The 26369-nt window shown below is 46.4% G+C and overlaps 2 protein-coding genes and 1 long non-coding RNA gene across 5 annotated transcripts in view; 2 read left to right on the top strand and 1 right to left on the bottom strand.

Moving 5' to 3' along the window:
* The window catches only part of LOC134554641 (uncharacterized), a 75591-nt gene extending 58477 nt beyond the window's left edge, over positions 1–17114 (bottom strand). The window contains exon 1 of the long non-coding RNA XR_010081298.1: positions 17020–17114. This is a non-coding gene — a long non-coding RNA (uncharacterized LOC134554641). The remainder of the gene's footprint in view (positions 1–17019) is intronic.
* Positions 15965–17561, top strand: LOC134554633 (collagen alpha-1(II) chain-like). The gene is made up of 2 exons (XM_063405370.1): positions 15965–16107; positions 16313–17561. The coding sequence occupies exons 1-2, from the start codon at positions 15980–15982 to the stop codon at positions 17559–17561; spliced, it is 1377 nt and encodes a 458-aa protein (XP_063261440.1). The 5' UTR covers positions 15965–15979.
* Positions 16319–26369, top strand: part of GLI3 (GLI family zinc finger 3) — a 210656-nt gene continuing 200605 nt past the window's right edge. For 2 of the 3 annotated variants that reach the window (XM_063405357.1, XM_063405337.1), the window contains exon 1: positions 16876–17011. The gene's annotated coding sequence lies outside the window, so the exon portion shown is untranslated. Of the gene's footprint in view, positions 16438–16875; positions 17012–26369 lie in introns of those variants that run through there. The other variant, XM_063405347.1, reaches the window with a different exon arrangement.

The raw sequence follows: 26369 nt of genomic DNA, 5'->3' as shown, positions 1-26369 counted from the left end.
CGGGAAGGTGCGGGAAGGTGCGGGAAGGGAAGGGAAGGGAAGGGAAGGGAAGGTGCGGGAAGGGAAGGGAAGGGAAGGGAAGGGAAGGGAAGGGAAGGGAAGGGAAGGGAAGGGAAGGGAAGGGAAGGGAAGGGAAGGGAAGGGAAGGGAAGGGAAGGGAAGGGAAGGGAAGGGAAGGGAAGGGAAGGGAAGGGAAGGGAAGGGAAGGGAAGGGAAGGGAAGGGAAGGGAAGGTGCGGGAAGGGAAGGTGCGGGAAGGTGCGGGAAGGTGCGGGAAGGTGCGGGAAGGTGCGGGAAGGTGCGGGAAGGGAAGGGAAGGGAAGGGAAGGGAAGGGAAGGTGCGGGAAGGGAAGGGAAGGTGCGGGAAGGTGCGGGAAGGTGCGGGAAGGGAAGGGAAGGTGCGGGAAGGGAAGGGAAGGGAAGGTGCGGGAAGGTGCGGGAAGGGAAGGGAAGGGAAGGGAAGGGAAGGGAAGGGAAGGGAAGGGAAGGGAAGGGAAGGGAAGGGAAGGGAAGGGAAGGGAAGGGAAGGGAAGGGAAGGGAAGGGAAGGGAAGGGAAGGGAAGGGAAGGGAAGGGAAGGGAAGGGAAGGGAAGGGAAGGGAAGGGAAGGGAAGGGAAGGGAAGGGAAGGGAAGGGAAGGTGCGGGAAGGGAAGGTGCGGGAAGGGAAGGGAAGGGAAGGGAAGGGAAGGGAAGGGAAGGGAAGGGAAGGGAAGGGAAGGGAAGGGAAGGGAAGGGAAGGGAAGGGAAGGGAAGGGAAGGGAAGGGAAGGGAAGGGAAGGGAAGGGAAGGGAAGGGAAGGGAAGGGAAGGGAAGGGAAGGGAAGGGAAGGGAAGGGAAGGGAAGGGAAGGGAAGGGAAGGGAAGGGAAGGGAAGGGAAGGGAAGGGAAGGGAAGGGAAGGTGCGGGAAGGGAAGGGAAGGGAAGGTGCGGGAAGGGAAGGGAAGGGAAGGTGCGGGAAGGGAAGGGAAGGTGCGGGAAGGGAAGGGAAGGTGCGGGAAGGGAAGGGAAGGTGCGGGAAGGTGCGGGAAGGGAAGGGAAGGGAAGGGAAGGGAAGGGAAGGGAAGGGAAGGGAAGGGAAGGGAAGGGAAGGGAAGGGAAGGGAAGGGAAGGGAAGGGAAGGGAAGGGAAGGGAAGGGAAGGGAAGGGAAGGGAAGGGAAGGGAAGGGAAGGGAAGGGAAGGGAAGGTGCGGGAAGGGAAGGTGCGGGAAGGGAAGGGAAGGGAAGGGAAGGGAAGGGAAGGGAAGGGAAGGGAAGGGAAGGGAAGGGAAGGGAAGGGAAGGGAAGGGAAGGGAAGGGAAGGGAAGGGAAGGGAAGGGAAGGGAAGGGAAGGTGCGGGAAGGGAAGGGAAGGTGTGGGAAGGGAAGGGAAGGGAAGGTGCGGGAAGGGAAGGGAAGGGAAGGGAAGGGAAGGGAAGGTGCGGGAAGGGAAGGTGCGGGAAGGGAAGGGAAGGGAAGGGAAGGGAAGGGAAGGGAAGGGAAGGGAAGGGAAGGGAAGGGAAGGGAAGGGAAGGGAAGGGAAGGGAAGGGAAGCTGCGGGAAGGGAAGGGAAGGGAAGGTGCGGGAAGGGAAGGTGCGGGAAGGGAAGGTGCGGGAAGGGAAGGGAAGGGAAGGGAAGGGAAGGGAAGGGAAGGGAAGGGAAGGGAAGGGAAGGGAAGGGAAGGGAAGGGAAGGGAAGGGAAGGGAAGGGAAGGGAAGGGAAGGGAAGGGAAGGGAAGGGAAGGGAAGGGAAGGGAAGGGAAGGGAAGGGAAGGGAAGGGAAGGGAAGGGAAGGGAAGGTGCGGGAAGGGAAGGTGCGGGAAGGGAAGGGAAGGGAAGGGAAGGGAAGGGAAGGGAAGGGAAGGGAAGGGAAGGGAAAGGAAGGGAAGGTGCGGGAAGGTGCGGGAAGGTGCGGGAAGGTGCGGGAAGGTGCGGAAGGGAAGGGAAGGGAAGGGAAGGGAAGGGAAGGGAAGGGAAGGGAAGGGAAGGGAAGGGAAGGGAAGGGAAGGGAAGGGAAGGGAAGGGAAGGGAAGGGAAGGGAAGGGAAGGGAAGGGAAGGGAAGGGAAGGGAAGGGAAGGGAAGGGAAGGGAAGGGAAGGGAAGGGAAGGGAAGGGAAGGGAAGGGAAGGGAAGGGAAGGGAAGGGAAGGGAAGGGAAGGGAAGGGAAGGGAAGGTGCGGGAAGGGAAGGTGCGGGAAGGGAAGGTGCGGGAAGGGAAGGTGCGGGAAGGGAAGGGAAGGTGCGGGAAGGGAAGGTGCGGGAAGGGAAGGTGCGGGAAGGGAAGGGAAGGTGCGGGAACGGAAGGTGCGGGAAGGGAAGGGAAGGTGCGGGAAGGGAAGGTGCGGGAAGGTGCGGGAAGGTGCGGGAAGGTGCGGGAAGGTGCGGGAAGGTGCGGGAAGGGAAGGGAAGGGAAGGGAAGGGAAGGGAAGGGAAGGGAAGGGAAGGGAAGGGAAGGTGCGGGAAGGTGCGGGAAGGTGCGGGAAGGTGCGGGAAGGGAAGGGAAGGGAAGGGAAGGGAAGGGAAGGGAAGGGAAGGGAAGGGAAGGGAAGGGAAGGGAAGGGAAGGGAAGGGAAGGGAAGGGAAGGGAAGGGAAGGGAAGGGAAGGGAAGGGAAGGGAAGGGAAGGGAAGGGAAGGGAAGGGAAGGGAAGGGAAGGGAAGGGAAGGGAAGGGAAGGGAAGGGAAGGGAAGGGAAGGGAAGGGAAGGGAAGGGAAGGGAAGGGAAGGGAAGGGAAGGGAAGGGAAGGGAAGGTGCGGGAAGGGAAGGGAAGGTGCGGGAAGGGAAGGTGCGGGAAGGTGCGGGAAGGGAAGGTGCGGGAAGGGAAGGTGCGGGAAGGGAAGGTGCGGGAAGGGAAGGTGCGGGAAGGGAAGGTGCGGGAAGGGAAGGGAAGGGAAGGTGCGGGAAGGGAAGGGAAGGTGCGGGAAGGGAAGGGAAGGTGCGGGAAGGGAAGGGAAGGGAAGGGAAGGGAAGGGAAGGGAAGGGAAGGGAAGGGAAGGGAAGGGAAGGGAAGGGAAGGGAAGGGAAGGGAAGGGAAGGGAAGGGAAGGGAAGGGAAGGGAAGGGAAGGGAAGGGAAGGGAAGGGAAGGGAAGGGAAGGGAAGGGAAGGGAAGGGAAGGGAAGGTGTGGGAAGGGAAGGGAAGGTGCGGGAAGGGAAGGTGCGGGAAGGGAAGGTGCGGGAAGGGAAGGTGCGGGAAGGGAAGGTGCGGGAAGGGAAGGGAAGGTGCGGGAAGGTGCGGGAAGGTGCGGGAAGGGAAGGGAAGGGAAGGGAAGGGAAGGGAAGGGAAGGGAAGGGAAGGTGCGGGAAGGGAAGGGAAGGGAAGGGAAGGTGCGGGAAGGGAAGGGAAGGTGCGGGAAGGGAAGGGAAGGGAAGGGAAGGGAAGGGAAGGGAAGGGAAGGGAAGGGAAGGGAAGGGAAGGGAAGGGAAGGGAAGGGAAGGGAAGGGAAGGGAAGGGAAGGTGCGGGAAGGTGCGGGAAGGGAAGGGAAGGGAAGGGAAGGGAAGGGAAGGGAAGGGAAGGGAAGGGAAGGTGCGGGAAGGGAAGGTGCGGGAAGGGAAGGGAAGGGAAGGGAAGGGAAGGGAAGGGAAGGGAAGGTGCGGGAAGGTGCGGGAAGGGAAGGGAAGGGAAGGTGCGGGAAGGGAAGGGAAGGTGCGGGAAGGGAAGGGAAGGGAAGGGAAGGGAAGGGAAGGGAAGGGAAGGGAAGGGAAGGTGCGGGAAGGTGCGGGAAGGGAAGGGAAGGGAAGGGAAGGGAAGGGAAGGGAAGGGAAGGGAAGGGAAGGGAAGGGAAGGGAAGGGAAGGGAAGGGAAGGGAAGGGAAGGGAAGGGAAGGGAAGGGAAGGGAAGGGAAGGGAAGGGAAGGGAAGGGAAGGGAAGGGAAGGGAAGGGAAGGGAAGGGAAGGGAAGGGAAGGGAAGGGAAGGGAAGGGAAGGGAAGGGAAGGGAAGGGAAGGGAAGGGAAGGGAAGGGAAGGGAAGGGAAGGGAAGGGAAGGGAAGGTGCGGGAAGGGAAGGTGCGGGAAGGTGCGGGAAGGTGCGGGAAGGTGCGGGAAGGTGCGGGAAGGGAAGGGAAGGTGCGGGAAGGGAAGGTGCGGGAAGGGAAGGTGCGGGAAGGGAAGGGAAGGGAAGGTGCGGGAAGGGAAGGGAAGGTGCGGGAAGGGAAGGGAAGGGAAGGGAAGGGAAGGGAAGGGAAGGGAAGGGAAGGGAAGGTGCGGGAAGGGAAGGGAAGGGAAGGTGCGGGAAGGGAAGGGAAGGTGCGGGAAGGGAAGGTGCGGGAAGGGAAGGTGCGGGAAGGGAAGGTGCGGGAAGGTGCGGGAAGGGAAGGTGCGGGAAGGGAAGGGAAGGGAAGGTGCGGGAAGGGAAGGTGCGGGAAGGGAAGGGAAGGGAAGGTGCGGGAAGGTGCGGGAAGGGAAGGGAAGGTGCGGGAAGGGAAGGTGCGGGAAGGGAAGGTGCGGGAAGGGAAGGGAAGGGAAGGGAAGGGAAGGGAAGGGAAGGGAAGGGAAGGGAAGGGAAGGGAAGGGAAGGGAAGGGAAGGGAAGGGAAGGGAAGGGAAGGGAAGGGAAGGGAAGGGAAGGGAAGGGAAGGGAAGGGAAGGGAAGGGAAGGGAAGGGAAGGGAAGGGAAGGTGCGGGAAGGGAAGGTGCGGGAAGGGAAGGTGCGGGAAGGGAAGGGAAGGGAAGGTGCGGGAAGGGAAGGGAAGGTGCGGGAAGGGAAGGGAAGGGAAGGGAAGGGAAGGGAAGGGAAGGGAAGGGAAGGGAAGGGAAGGGAAGGGAAGGGAAGGGAAGGGAAGGGAAGGGAAGGGAAGGGAAGGGAAGGGAAGGGAAGGGAAGGGAAGGGAAGGGAAGGGAAGGGAAGGGAAGGGAAGGGAAGGGAAGGGAAGGGAAGGGAAGGGAAGGGAAGGGAAGGGAAGGGAAGGGAAGGGAAGGGAAGGGAAGGGAAGGGAAATTTGGGACCTTGAGGTCTTTTATCTCTGACCCTAAACTCAAGAGGGGCAGGTAGTGAAAATATAAACATGGGGGTTGCTGTGTGTTGTTGGTTTTCCAGATAAAGTGTAGTGCTGGTTTTGTCTTTACTGATTTGGTTGGAAGGGTTGGTTGTCTCCCCTGACCCACAAGGTTGGGGCACTGGGACGGGCCAGCTGACAGCCATGCCATCCAGATTAGATTATGTTACTGTTAATAATGTGGGGAAAACATCAGGAGCTATGGTAGGGATAACATCTCCCCCTTTGGGACGGTGTGTACCTGCCACTTATTACTCATGTTCCCAGTTCTGGTTAGCTTTCTGTACAACTGGAATCCAAGACTAATTGAGTTGGACATCTTTCTTCACATTTATCTTTGGTTACCTTTCCTCCAAAGCAGACCTTGTTCCTGTGGTTCATGCCTCTATCATGTGCAGACTCACCACTGCCTTATTGATCCCCACCAAGGCTCCCTCTCCGGCATAGCTGGAGATGCTTCCAGCTGGGCTGCCTTGCTCTGAGCACACTGTGCTGGCATTGGCTTTGATTTGTTAAGCTTCATGCTGTCCTGAAGCTGGCCTACCTGCAAGGATGGCTCTTACCCTCTGCCAAGCGTCTTTACAACATCAGCAGCATTCCTCTGCCTCCAGCAGGGCACTGGGGAGGAAGGCATCTCAGTAAGTCCTTGAGCTTCTTCCAGTCTGAGGACATCATGTTTACTGCTAACAGCCCCTGTAGCAGATTTCATCTCTTTTCCATGACTGGGAAGAGGCAAGGAGTTCTTGCCCTTCTCTGCAAAATAGGCGCATTTTGACTTTTTTGCTATTCAGAGTCTTGAGAAGCTACAGCCTCATTTTGTTAATCTCTCTCAAATGAGGAAACGGAACGACACCTCAACTCTCAACAGATTTTTCAAAGATAGCAGACCAAATACAGGACCAGTTTTTGAAGTTTTTATTCAGCTGTTCTTGCTGAAGGCAGCTTTCTGTCTGATGTCTACTAGGCTCAGGCAGTAAAAAACAGTGAAGAGGCAACTGGATAAGGACTGCAGAGTATGAATCACTGACCTGCATCCAGGCCAAAGGAGCAGAGCACACAAATCAATCACCAGGTTTGGTACCTGGGCTTATATTAATGGAACTCTATGTGTAAGTGTATAATGCATCTGTGACTCTGAAGCCAACACATTTTCTCCCTGCTCCATACAAATTGCCTGATTTAGACTATAAAGATAAGCTGCTCTTTGTGTGGTATATAAAGAACATCAATATGAAAAGAATTTATGTGTGAACAAAGTTTTTTTAAAAAAGTCCACATTCTCTGGACATTGCTTCTATACTTTCTGAACAGATATAGAGAGTGATGTAATTGCACCAGAGATCAGCTCAGGTATATTGCTGGCTGTCTGTAACTTCCTCAAGTAGGCTGGGCTCTGGATAAAGGAACTTTTAATAGTTTGATACAGTCTGTGATACTAGACTGCTCATATATTAGTACTCAGCACATCCTCTTACACAACCCAATGTGGTAGAACAAATTATTCACACTTTGGCCTGCTAAATGGGATTTGGAGGGCATAACTATAAATTAAACTTTCCTCAACTCCACCTCAGAATGTTTCGTCCTCCATATTGCTCATGAATCATCTCCAAGATCTGCAGAGCTGAGTAAACCCTGTTCATTTATTTTGTCTTCCTGCACACAAATGTTGAAGGTCTGTCTTGACAGTTGGAGGTTTACTTTTTGTTTTTGATTGTTTGTGCTTCTCTTCCCTGTATGGAAATGGCAGGTAGAAGCTCGCAGCTTTGTGGTTGGAACACAAGACAGTAAAGATTTTGCCTCACTGTTGCTTAGTCCAGTTTCCTATACAAACAAGATTCTCTCTGGTAGGCTCCAGTGTGTCTGAGGAATGATGTTATTATGCGGTTATCACCTCAAAGCATTAGGCATATTTTTTAGATACAGTAAGATGAGGAATCTTGTCTTCTTTGGGATTCTTTGGGAAACTAGTACAGAGGACAAAGGACAGGCTTGATTTCCTTTCAGTAGTCTGTGCAGCTGAGGAAGCTTCATGAGCAGGTTTTTTGGTTTTCTTTTTTCATGTTTAATAGCAGAAGTATTGTCAGGGATAGTTCTGTCATGCAAAGGTGAAGAAGGCAAAGGCAGAAGTCAGAGGTGAGGTCACTGGCTGCCAGGAAGGAACCACAGATGGAAGGAAGCACTGCTCAGGGAGCTGGCAGGTCACAGCCCAGGTGGGATTTGTCTCACCAGACAGTGCTGGGGCAGCCAGATGCTTACCTTCTCCCATGACTTCCTTGCAGTCGGCAAGATTAATTGGCCCTGGATTTCCAAAGACTGATTCATCCTGTCTTAGTCACCTGTTTTAGAAGAGATGAATTGCAACACAGAGACTGTCAAGGGCATTTAGATGAGAAGTTCAAACTGGACAACTAACTTTCAGGCCATTAAAGTACAGTTGACATGATGTCTGCTCATAAGTATGAGTGAAGATTAGGCTCTTTTGAACAGTGGAACTGCCCAAATGCTTTTATAATACTTTTATATATTTACTTTTTAGATATATTTAGGACACAGTATCAGAGCTACAAGTTCTCCCTAAAGCTCTTACTGCTCACCAGCATAATATTTATCTTATTACTTTGCTGTTCTGTTTTCCATCCATTAGCCGATCTTAATCTATATCTGGGTCATATTATGAGTAGTCACAATGTTGTATATGGTGAAGGATGAGTAGAGCTCTCTGTCGTCTTTTGATCATATTGCTGTCTTCTGCTTATGAGTTTCTTTTGGTTTATGTACTCAGAAAAATGAAAAGTACCTTCCTTCTTTTTCTTTCAGCCTTGTAAAACTTTTCCTTAATGCAGTGTCCTCAGATTTCCAGTTCTTAACTCAGGTATCCCACCATGTCATGCGGGGTTTTGTGAGTGCTCATTTTTCTTTGTTTAAGCTCCAGAATCCTGTGAGCATCAGCTATCATAGTGTTTTACACTGTGTATTCCTTGCCTCCACAGCTGCAAAGCAAAATTTTAGTTTCAATTTCTGTAGCACTCTTTTCACTATCTGAGTAGCCAGAAGGATCTGAGCAATTTCAGTAGAATTTCATTTGAATTTTCATCTTTTTAAAGTAGATCTGATGATGTATGAAAATCAAATTCATTGGTTTCGACCACTTTGATGTCTCTATTTTTTATTATGTACTGTGTGGTATCATGTGCATCATTCACCAAATACATTCAGAAAGCTACATAAAAATGGAAGTGGTTTGGTCCTGTTTGTGTTCCTAGTAACTAATATTTTAAATGGTAGGAAGAATCTGAATTCTAAGTCTAGTTTAATAGTTCCATAAAGTAAACAAACGCAAGGGCAGAATAAAATTGAGGTGGTAAAATAATAGATCAAAAGGGTAAGAATTCATCCATCTACCATAGCTGCACTTTTGGAAAGGGAAAAGTTGAAAACTTCCAATGAACATAGGACAGATGCACATTTGTAGTATTTGGTATTCTGTTTTTGGATTGTGCTTCACCCTAAATGCACATAAAATGTTTGTATCATTTTTAATAGCTTAATTTTTGACTTTAAGATATTCTGTAAGCTTGCTTTTTTGCTATAGCTATTTGTGGTGGTTACTTGAACTGATGATGATAATCATAAAACCATGGTTCGTCTCCATTGTAAAATATTCTACTGCCTTTGATGGAGCGCGGTCTTACTGTGCTGGGTAAATGTACCGACTGTGAAGAGATATTTCCTGCCTAAAAACTCTGGTGATTTTTTTCTAAACTCGTATTTGGCTTTGTCTTACTGGTTCAAAACTCAGGAACAAATATTACAGTACGTCCCACATTGTTTTCCTTGTCTGCTGTTTTCTTAGTTGGCCAATTGCTGATCTGTGCCAGCACCAATAACAAGTTAGCACCAGCCTACAATGTTTATTCAAGTAAAATTCACAAGCTTTTTGTTTGCCTGAGCACTACAGGACAGAAACCTTTTAAGTTCAAGCAAAATAACATATAGGTTTACCAATTTGTCACATATACTTTAGATATCCTTGCCAACTGTTGACAAAGTTGAGGCATGTTGACAAAGTATCATAATTTCCAAAGGAAAATGCTCTTTATCCCTTATTTTCCAAATAGTTTCCTTAGGATGAGATCCTGAAAACATACAAAGGATTACTATTTATTTTCAAGGTGTGGGTAACTCCAGCAAAATTCAGAATTTACTGTTTAAATTACATCGTTCATGCCCACCAAAGCCTATGGCAAAAATTGCACCCACTTCAATGAAACCTGGGAGCATTGATACTGAATTGGGAGGCAAGATTAGTATTCGACATGACTGATGAAAATATGATATCTGCTTTCACTTAAGACTTGCATATCCCTGGATGCTCTGGCTTGCTAAAGAACCCTGAAAATGAAAGGCTCTGACAGCATGTTTGTATGCATATGTGTACATGGGACTGTTGTCCTCTGTCATTAATGAGAGCTGTGCATGCTCCTGGGTCACACACCAGCAATAAGAGTGAGTACCTGATCACCTTTCTACCAAATTAACCAGAGAGAGCTTGTTCTTTTTTTTATGTTGACTGCAGAGGGATAGAAAATATCTCATCTGGTGTAAGTCCTGACTGTACAAGCTCCTCAGTACTTCTTGATGTCCTGACTTTCTATCTACAGAGTAGCTTTATGTTGAAGTGGCATGGCATTTTTCATCTAGTACTAGAGGTTTAGTGCCTGTCTGAACTGTAGCCTGATATGGAGCACAATGACAGGAGTAAGGGTGGGAGCACAGTCACCGACAGTCCCTTCGACGTAGTGTCTGATGCAGTATTTTATTTGATCCATTTGGTGGGTGCACAGTTCAATGTCCCAGTCAGAATGAAACTAAGTCAGCAACTGGTATAGACAGATAGATGTGAAACAGAGATTGAGAGAGGTAAATATAGATAGATATATCACATGAGGTCTTGATGGATGAGAAATTTATGTTTTAGATTCACTAATCTCAGATGTCTCCTGTCTAGATATCATCAAATATGTTGCTGTGTATCTTCCTGTAAGGACAAATGCCCACAAAGGACAGATTAGGGCCGGCAGATTGTCTGGATTCCTGACTAGATTGGAGTCTGCACGCAGGTGGCCAAGAGGATAAACTAGCAGTCCTCAGGGTCCCCTTAATGCCCATGGGATGGATGTTCTTTGATTTACCAACGCTATTGTCACACCTTACCTGGGACAACTCTTAACTGGGGATGATCTGCTAGAAGTGTAGTAGTAGTGCATTAACACACTATGAAAAAGACATTTGCAAATGTCCAGTAAGCAGTGTCTCTATAGCTATACAAGGCCAGGATGAAATAGAAGCTATTAATCTATTTTTTCTATTGCCATTAAAAAAAACAAAAGGCAAAGTCTTTGTATGTGTATTTGGACTAGAACAATGGGCATCCACCAGCTACTGAAATAATTATTTAAGAGGCTGAGAAAAAGCCTCAAACTACAAGCCTTCCATGGTATTTGAGCATGCTTTAAAATGCTGGCTAGTATTAGGGTTTAAGACTATTTAAGACTTAGGGGAAAACCTAGTCATTTCCTAGGGGAGTATCTGAATTCACCACAGAATGTGTCTGTCCAATTCACTGCATCAACAACAGGCAAAAAACCCAGACATTTTGATGGATCCTTTATATATCTGTGATATTCTCCCCATCCCCCCATCCCGACTGACATAAGTATAATAGGCAATGTTAACGTAGGGTTGGACATGCTAGAAAAAACTGTCTGTTTCTCTGATAAAAATGATTTAATTCAAGGAATTGGTCTAAATTCTACCAGAACAATCTATATAAACTACATCTCCTGGAGAAGGGCTTGCAACTATGCCCTACAAAATACTGCTAAATCCTATCACATGTAGTTCAATGGCTCAGTTGGGAGAGAATCTGAGACAACTCCCTAGAGAGAGGTTGAAAGTATCCCAGATCATTTAAAGGGGATGTTAATGATGATCTAGATAATTATAACAACCTAAATATCACCACTGTTAGCAATTTCATTTCTTATTATAGCATGGCAAAAAGGAGATAAACAGATTATTTATGCCGATTCTGCGTGAAATGTTATGATTTTTGTGCCCTTACTGGGTGTAGCCTGTTACAGACACTCTGCTTTTCCTCCATACCACCTGCCTGATAATGAACATGTATAGGGTGCTTTTAAGAGCAAACAAAAACTCACTTTGCTTGTTTGTTTGGTGTGTTTATGGTCATATATCAAAATATCTCAGGCAGAACAACACCACTTTAACTTCCTACAGAAAGAAAATATTCTTCTGAATAATGTTCATAGTAATGAAGAGTTTTAATGCAAACATATATCTAAAGTCAAAGAGAGTAAAAGTATTTTGAAAAAAGTTTGTATTTAAGAAATGGAGAGCTCAGACTTTCTATGTAGACAGGCCAAAAGTACAGAATTTTTTGCATAAAATTGTCCTTTTTGTCTGTGTGTAAAACTCAGCTCTTAGCCTTAATTTACCTTCAGTAATCAAAACAGAATTTGAAAAAGAAATATGTAACTTTATATATTTGCAAGTGGCAGGGTCTAAAAAAATTACTGCATTTTGATCTGTTTAATTTCATTATACAGCATTCAAAAAAACCCTAGTGATGAATATACGTTATAAATAGCTAGGTGAGTTAGATTAGACATTCAGAGAAACAGGATGGTGTACAAGAGATGATCTGCTATAGTAGAAAGATAAATCTGATCACTAGGGATCAGCCCTTTTTCCACTGAAATCTAGCAATATCCCCAGTGTTAGCAGAAGAAAGAGAAAGACATAGAGGTTCCTTGCTATGGACTGCCAGAAGGAATTATGTATATCAAGTCTGTGAATGGCTGCAATGAGTGAGCATCCTTAGAAAACTCAGACTCTTGAATGAGGATTACTACTTTGACACATCTGGATATTTGCTGATAAATTTCCTTTTTTTTTCCAATGGCAACAATAAAAATCAAAAATCCAAATAATGAAAGGATCCAAAGTTACTAATTTACACTAGTGTGCAGTGCTACATCAGTTTATAATTTCTTCCAAAACCAAGAGATTAACTAACCAAACAGTTAGTTCTTTCCCTACTCAGGCCCCACACCATCTGCCTTTCCTAAACCAATTCCCTGACAGTAACTGCAGACAAGGTTTTTGTCCTGACTTTTACATCCTTTCCAAATGTGGTTGCCTCCACACACCAGTTCTGCATCCCACCTTAGGCCATGAACCTTTTCTTGTGCCCCCAGCTGCAACTTCTGCAGACTTTGAGGATTTTGACATGGTACGATCTCATACTCCTCTTTTGCTTCCACTAGGTACCTCTTGAGACCTCTTTGCTGTATGAGGCAGCCTTGCAAAGAGGGTGGGGGCAAAATGCAGCGGTCAAGTTCTCTTGTGATGGCTATTGTGTAAATGACCAGAAATCAGTGCCATTGCTCCATATTCTGGTGCTTTACCTGAGGTTGCCCCTGTGAAAGTGCAGCAGACCTGTCTATTTCATAGAATTTATTCTTGTAAGGTATTTGCCTATTGGCAAGAAAGTGACTGTCTTAAAAGCTTTGTCTTCTAGTGGATGTCACCTGGATAAATACCAAATTAAGGTCCGTGAATATGTGCTGTAGAGCATTCACTGGGGTTGGAGAGAAAGTGGAGGGTGGTGAAATTGGGAATGGTGAGAAGACTGGCCCTTGGGTGTCACTGAACATCAGGTCTTTTACATACAGCTTATGTGAGCAGAGTCCCTGCTCCTTCTGATGGTGCTTTTCTGTTACAACAGATGCAGCAAAAAGGGAAGACAAGCACACAGCCTGGAGGCCTGTAATTTTCAAGTCAGAGCCCAAGAAGAAGTGAGGACACAAGGTAGGCTGGAGAAATGCAAAAGTATTGTGCATGATATAACTTATGACAGGAATGCCCTGTGGTTGTGGCATATTGAGTCAGAGAAATGAGTTTTGGCATGGGTCAACAGGTCTTCTGCAGGAGCCAATTGCTACTTCAAGGGAAACATAATATACAAATCTCAGAGGTCAGTTTCTCTTGGAGGGGCAATCCAGATGTGGAAAAATCATTAGGTTTTATTAATGTGTAGTTTTTGTCTTCCCATTGCGTCTTTCAAGTATGATTCCTCTGAATCAGACATGAAAGATGATAAGAAAGGCATCTCCCTGAACAGAGTTGCCCATTTTCATTTTGTTTAGCTGAAGGATCTTGGATGCTCTAAGCTTCTTTTGCACTCTTCATTGTCAAGGTGTTGAAACATTTACAATACATTTCAAATGACAAATGTCACTCACTCACCATCGGTTTTTATTTTGTGCTTGGCCTGAGCAAACACAGGCACATGCAGAAACTTCAGTTATTGTTTCTGTGTTTCCCTTCTCTCAAGACTTTCACTGCTCAGAAATGCATCAGAAAGCTATTTTTCATAAGCAATTCTTACAGCATTCTATCACCTCTTTAGTTATATTTTTTTTGTCTGTCTTAATGTTGATGTGAGTTGAGTGTAGAGAAATGTTTGGGGTTATTTACCTCAAACTAGAAATATGTGTCTTGAGCAGAGTTGGTGTGAATAATATTAAAAACAAACAAAAACACACACACACAAAAAGTTGGTTTATGATGTAACGATGTCCATACTCTATGGAAATAACTTCCTTTTTAAAAAGTCTAAGATGAACATTGATTTGAAAACCCAGTCTCAACTTAAAATCATGCCCCAGTTTGAATGTCTTTTAAAGTATTATTAAAAGCAGTATCTTAACATCAGCAATGCTAAATTATGAATGCTTAGGCAAACAGGATTTTCCACATTAATTTGTTTCTTTTACAAAGTATCATTTTGGATGTTGGTTAATTTCCCCTGTTACTTTTAAGGGTTTTCATTATAAAAGAGGAAAAAAAAAAAGTTTAAGAAAATTGATTGCATGAAATGAAAGGAATATGCAATAGGCAGAAAATGAGAGAAGGCTACAATGGGCTGAAGGAATCATACTGCTGTTAAACAGATCTATAAAGGGACCTGAGGTTTGCCTAATCATTCTGTACACCACCACTCCCCCAGCACATATAAATGTATCAGGGAGCGGTATACATGTTACATAGAGCACACATATATGGTGGTATATCTAGTACATATAGCTGAAACAAAACATCCGCAATACTACACCACTCTTATCAGATATCATGAAACAGCTAACATTTTCCTGGGAACATGAGACTGGAAAAGGAAGTCATATAAGATGAAAAAGTTGGAAGAACAGCAGCTCTTCATATTGGTATTCAGATCGTGGTGTTGCACATCCTCTTCCCTGCGTAGTGCTATTCCTGTCAGCAGTATCGCTTGGGCAACCAGGGGCTGCTCCTTCTGAGCAGGGGCAGATTTGTCTCTTGGTGAACTGTGAAATCGATGGCTACGGAGGCATGGCACCAGGGCACAGGCTCTTATCCTGGACCCCGGTGCCCACTTTCAACAGTGCATGTGTGTGCATGGCAGCATGGATGATGTGCACCTCTCACTCAGAGCGAAAGCATCTGACTACCATGTCTGTGCTGAAAGTCAGGGTGTGCTGACCTGGTGCTGTAAAAGCTGCACAAAAAAAGGCATCCCTGGGACCGCCAGGGCAATTAGTCTGACCAGGGACATCCATGTATTATAGGCATCTCTCTAAAGCTACTTCTTGCACCCAGAAAAGATTTCCGGGTGAAAAACATCTCCAAACCAGTTAGCCTTAGGAAATCAGGGTTGAAGTGGCCCTTTGTGTCAGGTAAGATTGCTTTCTCTTTGTTTGTAAAAAAACCTCGTGGACCAAGTCGCCTCAAACCATAAATACCTGCAGCTTTGTTTTGCAATAAAATTAACATTTTCAATGGTGAGACTAAGGAAAGCTTTATGAAATGCACAGCATCAAAAACCAGCCTTTCACTTCCATCAGCAAACATACCTTTTCTTTCAAGAACCACTAATTTTTTGAGGACTTTCCAAATGCAACCCAAGCTAAGGTACCTTGCTAAATTGTATGAATCGGTAGCAAATCTTTATTTGGCTGTGTTGTGAGCCAGGTTATGAACAAAGGTGCATATGATGTATCTGACATTGTTATGGCAACATATATATATATATATATATATATACACACATATATATATACACACATATATATATACACACATATTTTTCCTGAGAGCCAGTCCCACCTTGTGACTTGATGGAAAATGGTTGTGGTAATGTTCGTTTATGGTTTCTCAGACTCTTAATATCAGGGGAGCAATCTGCAGAACTAGGAGAAGGCAAGGTGTCCTGTCAGGACACATCATTTCCCGAAGGATGGAGGTACTGAAACAAACAGCATCCTAGTTCCTGCTGTTTCTGAACGGCAGCATACTGCTGTGGGAAACCTGCTCGCAAGGAGCCCGAGGGAAGCACGGAGATGAGGGCCAAAGAGGGAGGCAGCGGAGAGCCCTGTTTGGTAGGGTGAAGGCCAGAGGAGCCTGGCAGAGTGCTGGGGAGACTGGCAGGTGGGCTGGGAAAGGAGGAGTAGGCGCAGGCATCACCGCCACTGTTCCCCTCGCCCAAACACTTGTATTTTTTCCCCAAAAGAGCTATTTTTCGTTGTCACATGGCTTAGGTGAAACTTTCCTTGAAGTCCTTCAGTAAAATCAGCCTGCTGTGCCCAAGCGAACGCGAGCCCAGAAGCCGCAGCACACAGAGAAAACCCGCCCGGAGGGCTCGTTTTCCCCCAAAAAGCCCTGAATTTTTGGCGGGCTGGAGAAAGGGGTGTCCAAGGCATCGGTGCGCGGGAAATGGGGCTGCAGATGCAAGCTGAGCTGAAGGATGGAGCGGGAAAGGAGGGAAAGGGAGGAAGGACCCAAGGCAGAGGGGCCGCTCCGGGGGGGGCCCGCCGTCTCCCCGCGCTGCCTCTTGGCTGTGGGCGGGGTGTCGCCGCCCTTGGGCCGCCGCCGGGGCGGGCCGGGCCGGGGGGATGGCGGGGGAGGAGGAGGAGGAGGAGGAAGGGGGGAGCGGGGGTGTCATGCCGAGAGCGCGCGTCGCATCCCGGCAGGCCGCGGCCCGACCCGCACCCCGGGGCGCAGCCCTCAGCCGCTCCCCCAGGCAAGCGGCCCCGCTCCCCGCCGGGGCCGGGGCACCCGCGCCGCGGGCAGCAGCCAGCCGCGTCCCGAACGGGCGGAGGGAAGGGGGGAAGGAGAGCGGAGCCCTCTCCGCCGCTCAGAGGAAGGGGAGGGAAGGGGGAAAGTTTAGCGGAGGGCGTTTGAATCGGGAGTTATCCCTAAAGAGCCTTTCCCCTGATCTGATCCAGAGGGCAGCGCTGGGAGGAGGGGGCGGCGACGACGAGCAGCCCTGCAACATCTGTAAAACTTGAAGGAGGCGGCGGAAAAGAGCGCGCGAGACGGAGAAAAGCGAGAGGGACAACTTTTCCGACACGTGAGTACCTCGGCGCGATGTGTTTGTTCCCCTCCTTCGGTGGCTGCGCCGAGCCAAAACAATGCGGGGCGGCTGCGGGGCTGGAGGGGACGGACGGCACGGGACGGGACGGAGGGGTCCCCCCTTCCCTACCAAAACTGTTCGGTACCAGGCGGTGGATTTGGGTATACTTTTTTTTTTCTTTTGCTTCCTCTCTTCTTTTTCTCCTCCCCCCCGCTCTTTTTGTTGAACCAAATCAGAAATGTCAGTCAGTGCGAGTGAGTCAGAAGGGATCAGATTACAAGATCACTGAAACTGATGTCGGACCCGCGCACACACACCCCCACACTGAGGCAGAGGCGCGGGCTGCTCCCCGCGGGAGGCGGGCAGGGATAAAACAACCACCAACAACACCCGCTGGCCCTCCTCTGCCGCCCCCGTCCAGCCTGTGTCCCGTCCCGTCTCCCTGCCCCGCGGGATGCCCGGCGGGGGCCGGCCCCGCTAGCCGCGGCGGCGGGGGAGCGGTGCGGGGACGAGCCGGCGGCCCCGGCCCTCGCCCATGGGCAGCGCGGGGGCTCGGCGGCAGCGGCGGCAGGTACGTACCCACTTGGGCGAGAAGTTCTTTGTTCCCCTGTCTCTACTCCGGGCCACTTTCTTTCGTCTCCCAGCGCTCCGGCCCTGCTCTCGGCCGCCTTCCCGCTTCCCTAACTTGGAGGCGGGGGGCGGGGGGGACCGAGGTGTCTAACCCCCAAAATGGCAGTCACGGAGCGCGGGAGCCGAGGGCGCGGGGTGCGGGGCGAGGCAGGGGCAGTCCCCGCTCCGGGCCGGGCCGGGCTCGGCCGGGCACGTCCCGCGGCAGAGCTGCCGATGTGCGGTCGACAGCTGCTGTTTTATTTCCACCCCTTTCTCTCTCCTCGCCCCTACTGCCTGAGCGACTCCCGGGCGTTTTCACGCCCGTGCGGCGGGAGGCCGGCCCAAACTTCGCAGGGGGAAAGGCGAGAGGAGCGGGGGAGAATCCGCTGTCACATCTGGCGGAGCGGAGGGGCGCCCGGGGGCTGTCGTTCCTTGCCGGCTGCTCCCTACGAGGAAGGGGACGGTCGGGTCCCGGTCGGGAGGGCGGCGCGGTGATGCCGGCGCCTCTCTGAGCAGAGCAGAGCAGCGCTCGGCCCGCTCCGCGCCGCCGCTGGCACGGGGTCAGGCGGGGGAGCGGGGCGGCGGGACGGGCCCGGCCGAGGCCGGGCGGGACGAGCGGGGCGGCTGCCCCACGGGAGCTCTCAGGAGCCGCCCCGGGCAGGCACCGCGGCCCCGCCGTGCACCGCCCAACTTCGGAGCGTGGGAGCAGTGCGTGTCCGCCGCGGTTCCGACTGTCCCGTGAAGTCGGTGGGGTGTTGGCACAATTCCCGCGCCTTCGGACGGGCCCGGCGGCTCGCAGCTGCCATCGCCCGCTCCCCAACCCGCGAACCACGTGAAGAGAAAAGGTAAAAGGAAACACGCCTCCCGCTCCCCATCTTACTCCCCAGTTTTGTTTTTAACCCTCTGGTGCGTAGTTTTTATCCGGTCTTGCGGGTACGGTGTCCGTGGCTTTCTGCCAGTTTGTATGTAGATATATTTATGTAAAACATTTTCTCCCAGCTCCTTGCCAGCTGTTCCACATTTTCCAGCTGCCACTTCAGTTTGAAATGATGGACTGTACGGATCTCAAAGAGCCTTTTAGTCAAGAGGTACGGATAGCTGTCCGTTGATGCACAGTGTCACGTTTTAGAGGCTACTTCACTAAAGGAGCATTAAGTAGCAGCCCACTGCAAAATGCTCCTCTTCGTCGCGCCCCTGCTACTTCCCGCTTCATTTCCAGGGCTCAATAAACATGATTTTTTAAGCGTCAGCGTGCAGACTTCGTTTCTTTTGTGTGCGTGCTACAGAAAAACTTGGAAGAGAAATTTTCCAGAGGCCTTGAGATCTGTGGCTGATTAAACCAACAAACATTTTTAGGAGGGTACGGCTACCTCTCTGTCTCTCTGTGCTGTAGGTATCTGTTTTGAAATCGTTTCAGTCACTGAATTAGTGAGAAATCACTATATTTCTCTGTGTTCCAAAATTGTTTTTCGTGTAGTGTTCAACGAGATTATGGACAGAAATGTGCCAGAACTGGCCTTAAGTAGTTTGAATATTTGTGCAATTGCATTGTAATTTGGAAAGGTGCCTCACTGATTGATTCCTATAATTATTTCATTTAGGTCCTTTATTAAAAATTAATAATGATCTGACAGTTTCTTAATTATATATGTCATGATTATTTTGAAGGAAGACAAATGCAGTGTTTTAAAAGTAAAGTAACCTTAAAATGTAAAAATTGTTCACACGACTGTATTTCAGTTGTGGAAATATATATTAAAAGTAATGGTGAATGAATTTAGCAGTGTAAACTGTAGGCGGCCTCTTGAGAGTTTGTTTATATAATGAAGGTTTGGGTATAACTAGCTAGTATGTAAATACTTTCAGTTTTGTGTAGAGCCCAATTCTAAAGCATAAATAATAGTAACTATGAGAGAAGGCTATTTTAAGGACAGAGGATTATTTCTTTAAAAGCAGGATTATGTGATTTTGAACGAGTAGGAAGAATGAGTAAGAAAAGGACTCTCAATGTTTGTGTATTCTTTTAAGCAGCAGTGGAAGCAAAACTATGGTTTAAGGTGCCCAAATGAATGCATTCTTGCATTCTGATAAAAGCATATGATTTTCAGGAGGACATACTGGTTTCCAAAACCTTTCTGTAGAAGTACTGCAAAACAAAGCCATCACCTGCATTTTCCTGCATAAAGTGGAGTAACATTTTTGGCTTGAGAAGGTGTGCAGTGGCCAAGAAAGTGTTTTACTGCTACATGTAGTCATCAGTTGTGAAAGCTTGTTCATTTTCAAACACAAAACTTGTTAGTAGCTAAGAAAGTATCAATGGTTAGAAATGATTTTTTTTTCCTGAATAGAGTTGGAAAACCAAAAATACTCACATTTGGACGCATCATAATTTGTTCATCTTACAGATTACTTGAATTTTTAACTGATATTGACCCATGAAAGTTTCAGTTACACTTCCTGCCTCGTTTTGGGGAAAGCTATTCAGTTACCTGCACTCCTGTAGTATATTTGAATTTTATTCTGCATATTAGAGGAAGGAATGGCATATTTTTATGTTGCAGAGTGTTACTGAAAAGTTAGTCATCTTTGCCTGATAAATAAGGAATTTGAGGGCTATTAAAGCAGGGCTAATTTGGAGTTATGGAAGGAGGCATTTTAATGATCAGTGTTGCAATGTTCAACTATATGGAGACAGAAATATACAAAGAAAAAGCAGACCTGAGGAAAAGTGAATCAACGAGTCATGAAATCCTCAGGAAAACCTTAGTAATGGAATGTTAATGCTTTTAGACTACAGTAGATTACCTTAAAAGTCAGGCTTTTCTTCTTTATGCAATTGTTGTAAATCCCTAGCTAAAGAATACTTTGAAGGAAGCTTTAGTTTTTCTGGCACTCATATTCTGTAGTAATTCTGGTTGTTTTGGAAGATTCAGGATATTTTCTGCCAACTTGCAGTTAGGCAGTTAAAATGCTAAAATGGCTACAGAGGAAGCTTTTGATTCAACAAAAGGTTCGGCTGTAATAATGATTTCAAGTTGTCTTTTAACCACATGTTTTATAGACATCCTCCCTTTAGACTCTGTCATTTTTATAAGGGAATTGATTTGTTATACTTTAAAATCAAATAAAATGAGACAGAATAAACAAAAATAGGGCATGGGTGCTGCTGCAAACTTTTCAAGTTCTTTCAGTGCATTTTTTCATCTTTACTTTTATTTGATAGGTCTGTGAAATAGAGCTGTAGACTGGCAGACTTTAAATGAAATTTCACACTTTGATGATTTTTTTTTAAACTTTGATATATTGACAGCAAAAGGAGCTGCAAAGCTTTTATATAACTTGAGCAGTAACGCCAAGCAGCAGTCAAACGTCTCTATGCATTTGTGTTTAACTGCAGAAGAAAAACATGTCCATGGGCAGTAGAGGGTTCTTATCAACTCCCTAATCCCACATCCCAGCAAACCTTGAGGGCATGCCTCAGATCTTACTGAAATCATTGTAGACTCTCACAGTTTGCAGATTAAATATGCTATGTGTTCCTGGCTCCAACAACAGTTTTATGAGCTCACTAAGCTTCCTGTTTTAAGATCCCTTTCTGAAGTTTTTAGGAGCTGCTAAGGGCGATGCTGTCTATGGCAAGTGGTACTTGTTAATTTAGGGACACTTTAGGTATTTCATTCTATCTGTAAAAAGAGCCAAAATTGCTATTTTCAAATTAGAAGTCGAGTTGCACTGGAAAAAAAGGAGCTCCTTTAAAGAGGGATTCTGTTGTTTTAATGTGTTTGTCAGTACACAAGGTGACAAGGTTTATACGAGGCTTGATTTGTTTTATGGGGCTTGACTTTGACCAGGCTCTTAAAAACGAGACTTTTTCAGTGGTAATTCTAAATACAATGCAGCTTTTAGTACATAATTTCTGAACCTCTTTTAACCAATTGTGTTTGTAGCAGATCATTAAACATACCTTTGAAGTTCTTGTTCTCCTTTACTCTCAAAGAAGGGAAAATATATTCTGCCAAGAGTGAATTTCAGTGGATCAGATGGTTAACCCTGGGATTTGTTGACCCTTCTGAATGCATGGCATTGCCCCTCACATTCAGAGTCTGGTCTTTTCTAGGTGCTAAATAGTTAACTCTTATATTTTATTCACTCGAATCATGTTTATGTATTTGGTGTAATAGTTTTAATTAAAAAAGAAAATACTTATTGTCCAACAACATGTGTCATATTATTCCCGAGAGAACTTGAGCCAATTCTGTGCTTAAAGGTTATTCAGTGAATGAAATTTTGAAAGCCCATTTGTCAAGGTGCTGCACGGTTTCTGTTGGTTTTCAGCCCCCAAATTCATTGTCCGCATGGCCCGGTCATTAGTCAGCAGTGTATTAGTGCTGCCTTCAGGCAATGCTGCCCAGCACTTCTTCGCACCATTATAGCTCTAAAAGTGTGCTGTGCCGACTGGTAGAATTACTGCCTTGATTTCCGCTTGGCTGGTTTTGAGGTAAGTCCCCTCCCTACCTTCCAGCTCCCTTCTAATCCCTGCTTTCTTTTAAGGCTGCTTTCTGCAGAGATTTAGGGGAGAACTTTTCTTAAAGATTGTGCTGGCATCATACTGTGGTTTTGTTGTGGTATACTCTACATGTAAATTGTACCTTCCTTACCTTGAATATGTATTCAATTGGCTGCTGACCTGAAGAGTTGGTTTCTCTCTCTTTGAGAACAAAATAAGAAACAAGACAGTACGCTGATGTTAAAAACCCCTGTAAGATTATTTACATTACCACAAGGGACAAAGTAATTGGGATAGAACGTATTTGTCTCTAAACAGTTGCTGGGTGTCAGAACTGAAAATATCAGAATCCACTACAAGGAGATATGATGGAATAATTTTCTTAGCTGAAGCTGCCACTCAAATGTCAAGTTACTTTTTACTCTGATGATCAAGACAATTAGGCCTTTTTAAAAATTTATTCTATCTTTATTTTTATTGATGCTCAAAATGCTGCTGTATTTTTTTGATATCTGATATTTAGTTCAGGGTAAAGTACCCAACAGCCCTTTTGGTGATTCAAAGCTGAACCTCCCCCAGAAGGGTTTGCTGCTTTGTATGAGACTCTGTTTTTTTTGCATACAAATCTGTTAATGTCAAGAAAATCAACTGCGTGTAAAGAATACATCATCCAACTGCCCAGAGAATGAAGCCTTCATTAGATAAGATGTATGAATACCTGAAACTGAAGAGTCAGAAACACAGATCAAGTTAGTGTCAGTTCAGTATGCTGTTCCAAACCGTGTATATTAAAATGAAATCCTAGCACTACCGATTCTTAAATATCAGGATGTAGTTTGGTGGGGTTTTGCTTGGCTCTTCAATTCACTATGGATATTTTTTTCTAGGAAAATAATACAGCTGTATAGTTCTATGATTATGCTATTTTAACAAGGATAGGGGATTGTGAAGCGGATTATGCGTTCATAATGCAGGAGTTCAGATTTGTGCTGTTGTGTTTTTTCAAGTTACAAAAACACAAATTATGATACATTTCTTGCTATTATGGGACAGGTGTAAAACTTAAACTGTAAAAGCCCAAGATAAAGTTTTATAAAGTATCTTTCACTCTTAAAGTTCTTCCTTGGTATATGGAGATTTCCTAGCTCTTTTACGTGTTAAAACATCTGGGTTAGAACATGAAATTCTGGATGAAGGCATCCCTGCATCTCTTAACCTGAGAGTATGCTGAGGAGATAAACAGGCTTCCAGGAATGGGACTGTGATCAAAACATGGCACTTTCAAAAACATTCTACTTGATTCCTTTGATCTTGTTTTAAAATGCTAATTGTAAAATATGGAATACAGTCTTTTCTTCTTTCATTTGCATATCATAAGTTGGGAACAGAAGGCACATCTTTGCAATAGATGTACATTAAATACATTCTTCCTTGAGCTCAGTTCCTGTATAGATTGACATTGATATATAGATCTAGTTTTGTTTCTAAGGAATCTTTCATCTGTTGGGATTGATGAGATAAAGTGTGAAGCAAGTGGTCATTTCACTGGAATGCTGAGTTCCAGTGCTTGAAATTAGAGTATTTCTGCATTTTTCTGTCAAAGTTGTAGTGACTTTTTACTTGACTAAGTAAGTGGTGCATAGCACACCCCTTACAGATGTTTGTAGTTTGTTTTATTAAGCTAAGAAGGCAAAGAAAAAACAGCCTGTATTGTCATAAGTATCCTAGGAACAGTATCAGCAGAGGAAGTCATAGAGTATGTTATCCACACAGCAAGTCTTGTTGTCCCCCTCGCTGTTCTCTCAGAATATTCCCAGCCTTTCAGATTTTGAGCATATGAATGAACCAAAATCCAGGTTTCATAAAACAAATGTGTTGCCAGAGGAAGTCACTGCACTGTTACTTAAGGTTGTTTTGGAATTCCTGAAGAAAGAAAGGGGCAAAACCAGAGTGTAGACTTGGTAGGGAAGTTTGAAGTGTCGCCCCTCATTGTAGCCTATTGCTACAAACAGTACAGTCCACAGGAGATTTTTTTCCTACCCCTGTGTGCTAATTCTTTTCCAGCTAATCTTACTTTGACACAATTATTAGAGTTTTTCCTGCTGCAGAATTTGAAGCACAAGAACAAGTAGGATTGCAAAACAAGCAGTAACACAGCTTATTCTGAATTTCTGAGCAATATTAGCAGTTTAATTGGGAGGAGTTCTGATTTCTCTGGAGTAAGTGCATTACTAGTTTAAGACACAGCCCCCCTCCCCAAATAAATTAAAGTATTTGGAGACTTGAAAGATATGTAGCACTTTCTATTTTTAAGAAATAAACTTTATTCTTACCATTGTATTTAAATAGTTTGTAAGAGAGTCAAAAGAGGAATAAGGAAACCAAGACCATGTGATTAAAATAACAAATGCATACGTGCAGAGTTAATGACCTGGTTTGTTTTGTTTTCATTGTGGGGTTGTTTGATTGTTTTTCTTAATTTTGAAGTTCAGTTCCTTATTGTAAAGACTCTCAGACAGTGAATAGATTATAAAATTTTACCTCAGAGGATATATCATATCTGAATCGTAAAACCACTAAGTCTGGGCTCTGTCTCCCTCAGATTTGTGTTGCATGTTCCCAAACAGCAGCTTCTGTGAGGGATAGACTAGTTAGAGATGGACAGTTCGACCTGAATCCTTCAGTGTTGTTATCCATTAAGTTCTGTTTACTGGGTATGAAAATGAATCATCTCTTTCCTGGCAGAAATCTGTTTGATTTAGATACAGCGTTTAATCTGTTGAAGTAATGGTAAAAACATTTAATTTGGATTATACTTACCAGCTTTTTAAATCCGAAAACAAAAGTAGATATAATCTGCTTGTAAGACTGTGTGAGTGATGTGTATTTAAAGAGCTGAGGTGCTGCCTCAGTAGAAAGTGCCGCTTATTGATATGATTGTATGTATATGTTTTAAATATTTTCAGAACTTTTAGGTAGCTGAGTTGATGTGTAGCAGAAATACGTAAGCAAATACATAATTTCCCTGGAGTCGAGCAACTGTTACAATCAATCAATAGTTCAGTGTACACCATGGAATATTTTCTCACTTAGGATCTTAATCATGAGGATGCTAATAATACTGGTTTGCCTAGCTGATTGCCTTTGTGTTTGTGATCCTCCATTATTGTTGCCACAAGCTATTTAACCTATCAGGAGCAGATCAGATTGTCATAAGTCAGACTTTAGGTCTAGTTGTTTTTCATTCTTTATGGGGGGAAAGAAATCAAAGAAAAGTAACAAGGAAAAGACAGCAGATAGTAATGAAATGGAAAGATTGTATTAATACATTTTGTGTCTCTTAACTTGGGGTATTTTTCAATTTCAAGCTACGAATCCACCTGATTCTGTCAGGCTTCTTTTCCCTTTCCTTTCCTTTCCTTTCCTTTCCTTTCCTTTCCTTTCCTTTCCTTTCCTTTCCTTTCCTTTCCTTTCCTTTCCTTTCCTTTCCTTTCCTTTCCTTTCCTTTCCTTTCCTTTCCTTTCCTTTCCTTTCCTTTCCTTTCCTTTCCTTTCCTTTCCTTTCCTTTCCTTCCCTTCCCTTCCCTTCCCTTCCCTTCCCTTCCCTTCCCTTCCCTTCCCTTCCCTTCCCTTCCCTTCCCTTCCCTTCCCTTCCCTTCCCTTCCCTTCCCTTCCCTTCCCTTCCCTTCCCTTCCCTTCCCTTCCCTTCCCTTCCCTTCCCTTCCCTTCCCTTCCCTTCCCTTCCCTTCCCTTCCCTTCCCTTCCCTTCCCTTCCCTTCCCTTCCCTTCCCTTCCCTTCCCTTCCCTTCCCTTCCCTTCCCTTCCCTTCCCTTCCCTTCCCTTCCCTTCCCTTCCCTTCCCTTCCCTTCCCTTCCCTTCCCTTCCCTTCCCTTCCCTTCCCTTCCCTTCCCTTCCCTTCCCTTCCCTTCCCTTCCCTTCCCTTCCCTTCCCTTCCCTTCCCTTCCCTTCCCTTCCCTTCCCTTCCCTTCCCTTCCCTTCCCTTCCCTTCCCTTCCCTTTCCTTTCTCCTTCCCCCTTCCCCCTTCCCCCTTTCCCCCTTTCCCCCTTTCCCCCTTTCCCCCTTTCCCCCTTTCCCCCTTTCCCCCTTTCCCCCTTTTTCCCCCTTTTTCCCCCTTTCCCCCTTTCCCCCTTTCCCCCTTTCCCCCTTTCCCCCTTTCCTTTCCGTTCCCCTTTCCCCCTTTCCTTTCCTTTCCCCTTTCCCCTTTCCCCCTTTCCCCCTTTCCCCCTTTCCCCCTTTCCCCCTTTCCCCCTTTCCCCCTTTCCCCCTTTCCCCCTTTCCCCCTTTCCCCTTTTCCCCTTTTCCCCTTTTCCCCTTTTCCCCTTTTCCCCTTTTCCCCTTTTCCCCTTTCCCCCTTCCCTTCTCAGACAGGTTTAGACATATGCAGATAGCAACTAGTGCATTTTAGATCATGCATGTAATTGAAATGGAGATAGGTATTGTGAAATGTAAGATACTCTGCCCTCCCCCCCAACTTATTGTTTGCTGTGGCTTTATATAAAGTGGATATAAGACTCTTTTTGCTGTTAATATTGGTCTTAGTCTTACTGTGAGCAGTTGTCTCAACAGGAAGAAACCCAAATAAAGTTTACCCTGGAGTAGTTAAGGAGGGTTGCAGAACTCTTGTTTAGCTTACAAAGAATTGAGAAAGATAGAACTATTTTAAAAACATAAAGTTAGTTCCTATAGCTATTACGAAAATGATGAGATATACCAAGAGGTTAATGTTACATTTGGGAGATATTTCTTAAAATGTCTGAGTGCTTGAACATTTTTCATCAGATTCTGTCAGGGGT

This window comes from Prinia subflava, chromosome 1 (genome assembly GCF_021018805.1).
Source record: "Prinia subflava isolate CZ2003 ecotype Zambia chromosome 1, Cam_Psub_1.2, whole genome shotgun sequence".
Taxonomy (NCBI): Eukaryota; Metazoa; Chordata; class Aves; order Passeriformes; family Cisticolidae; genus Prinia; species Prinia subflava.
Note: the sequence above shows the minus strand (reverse complement) of the source record. Positions and strands in the feature narration are given on the sequence as shown.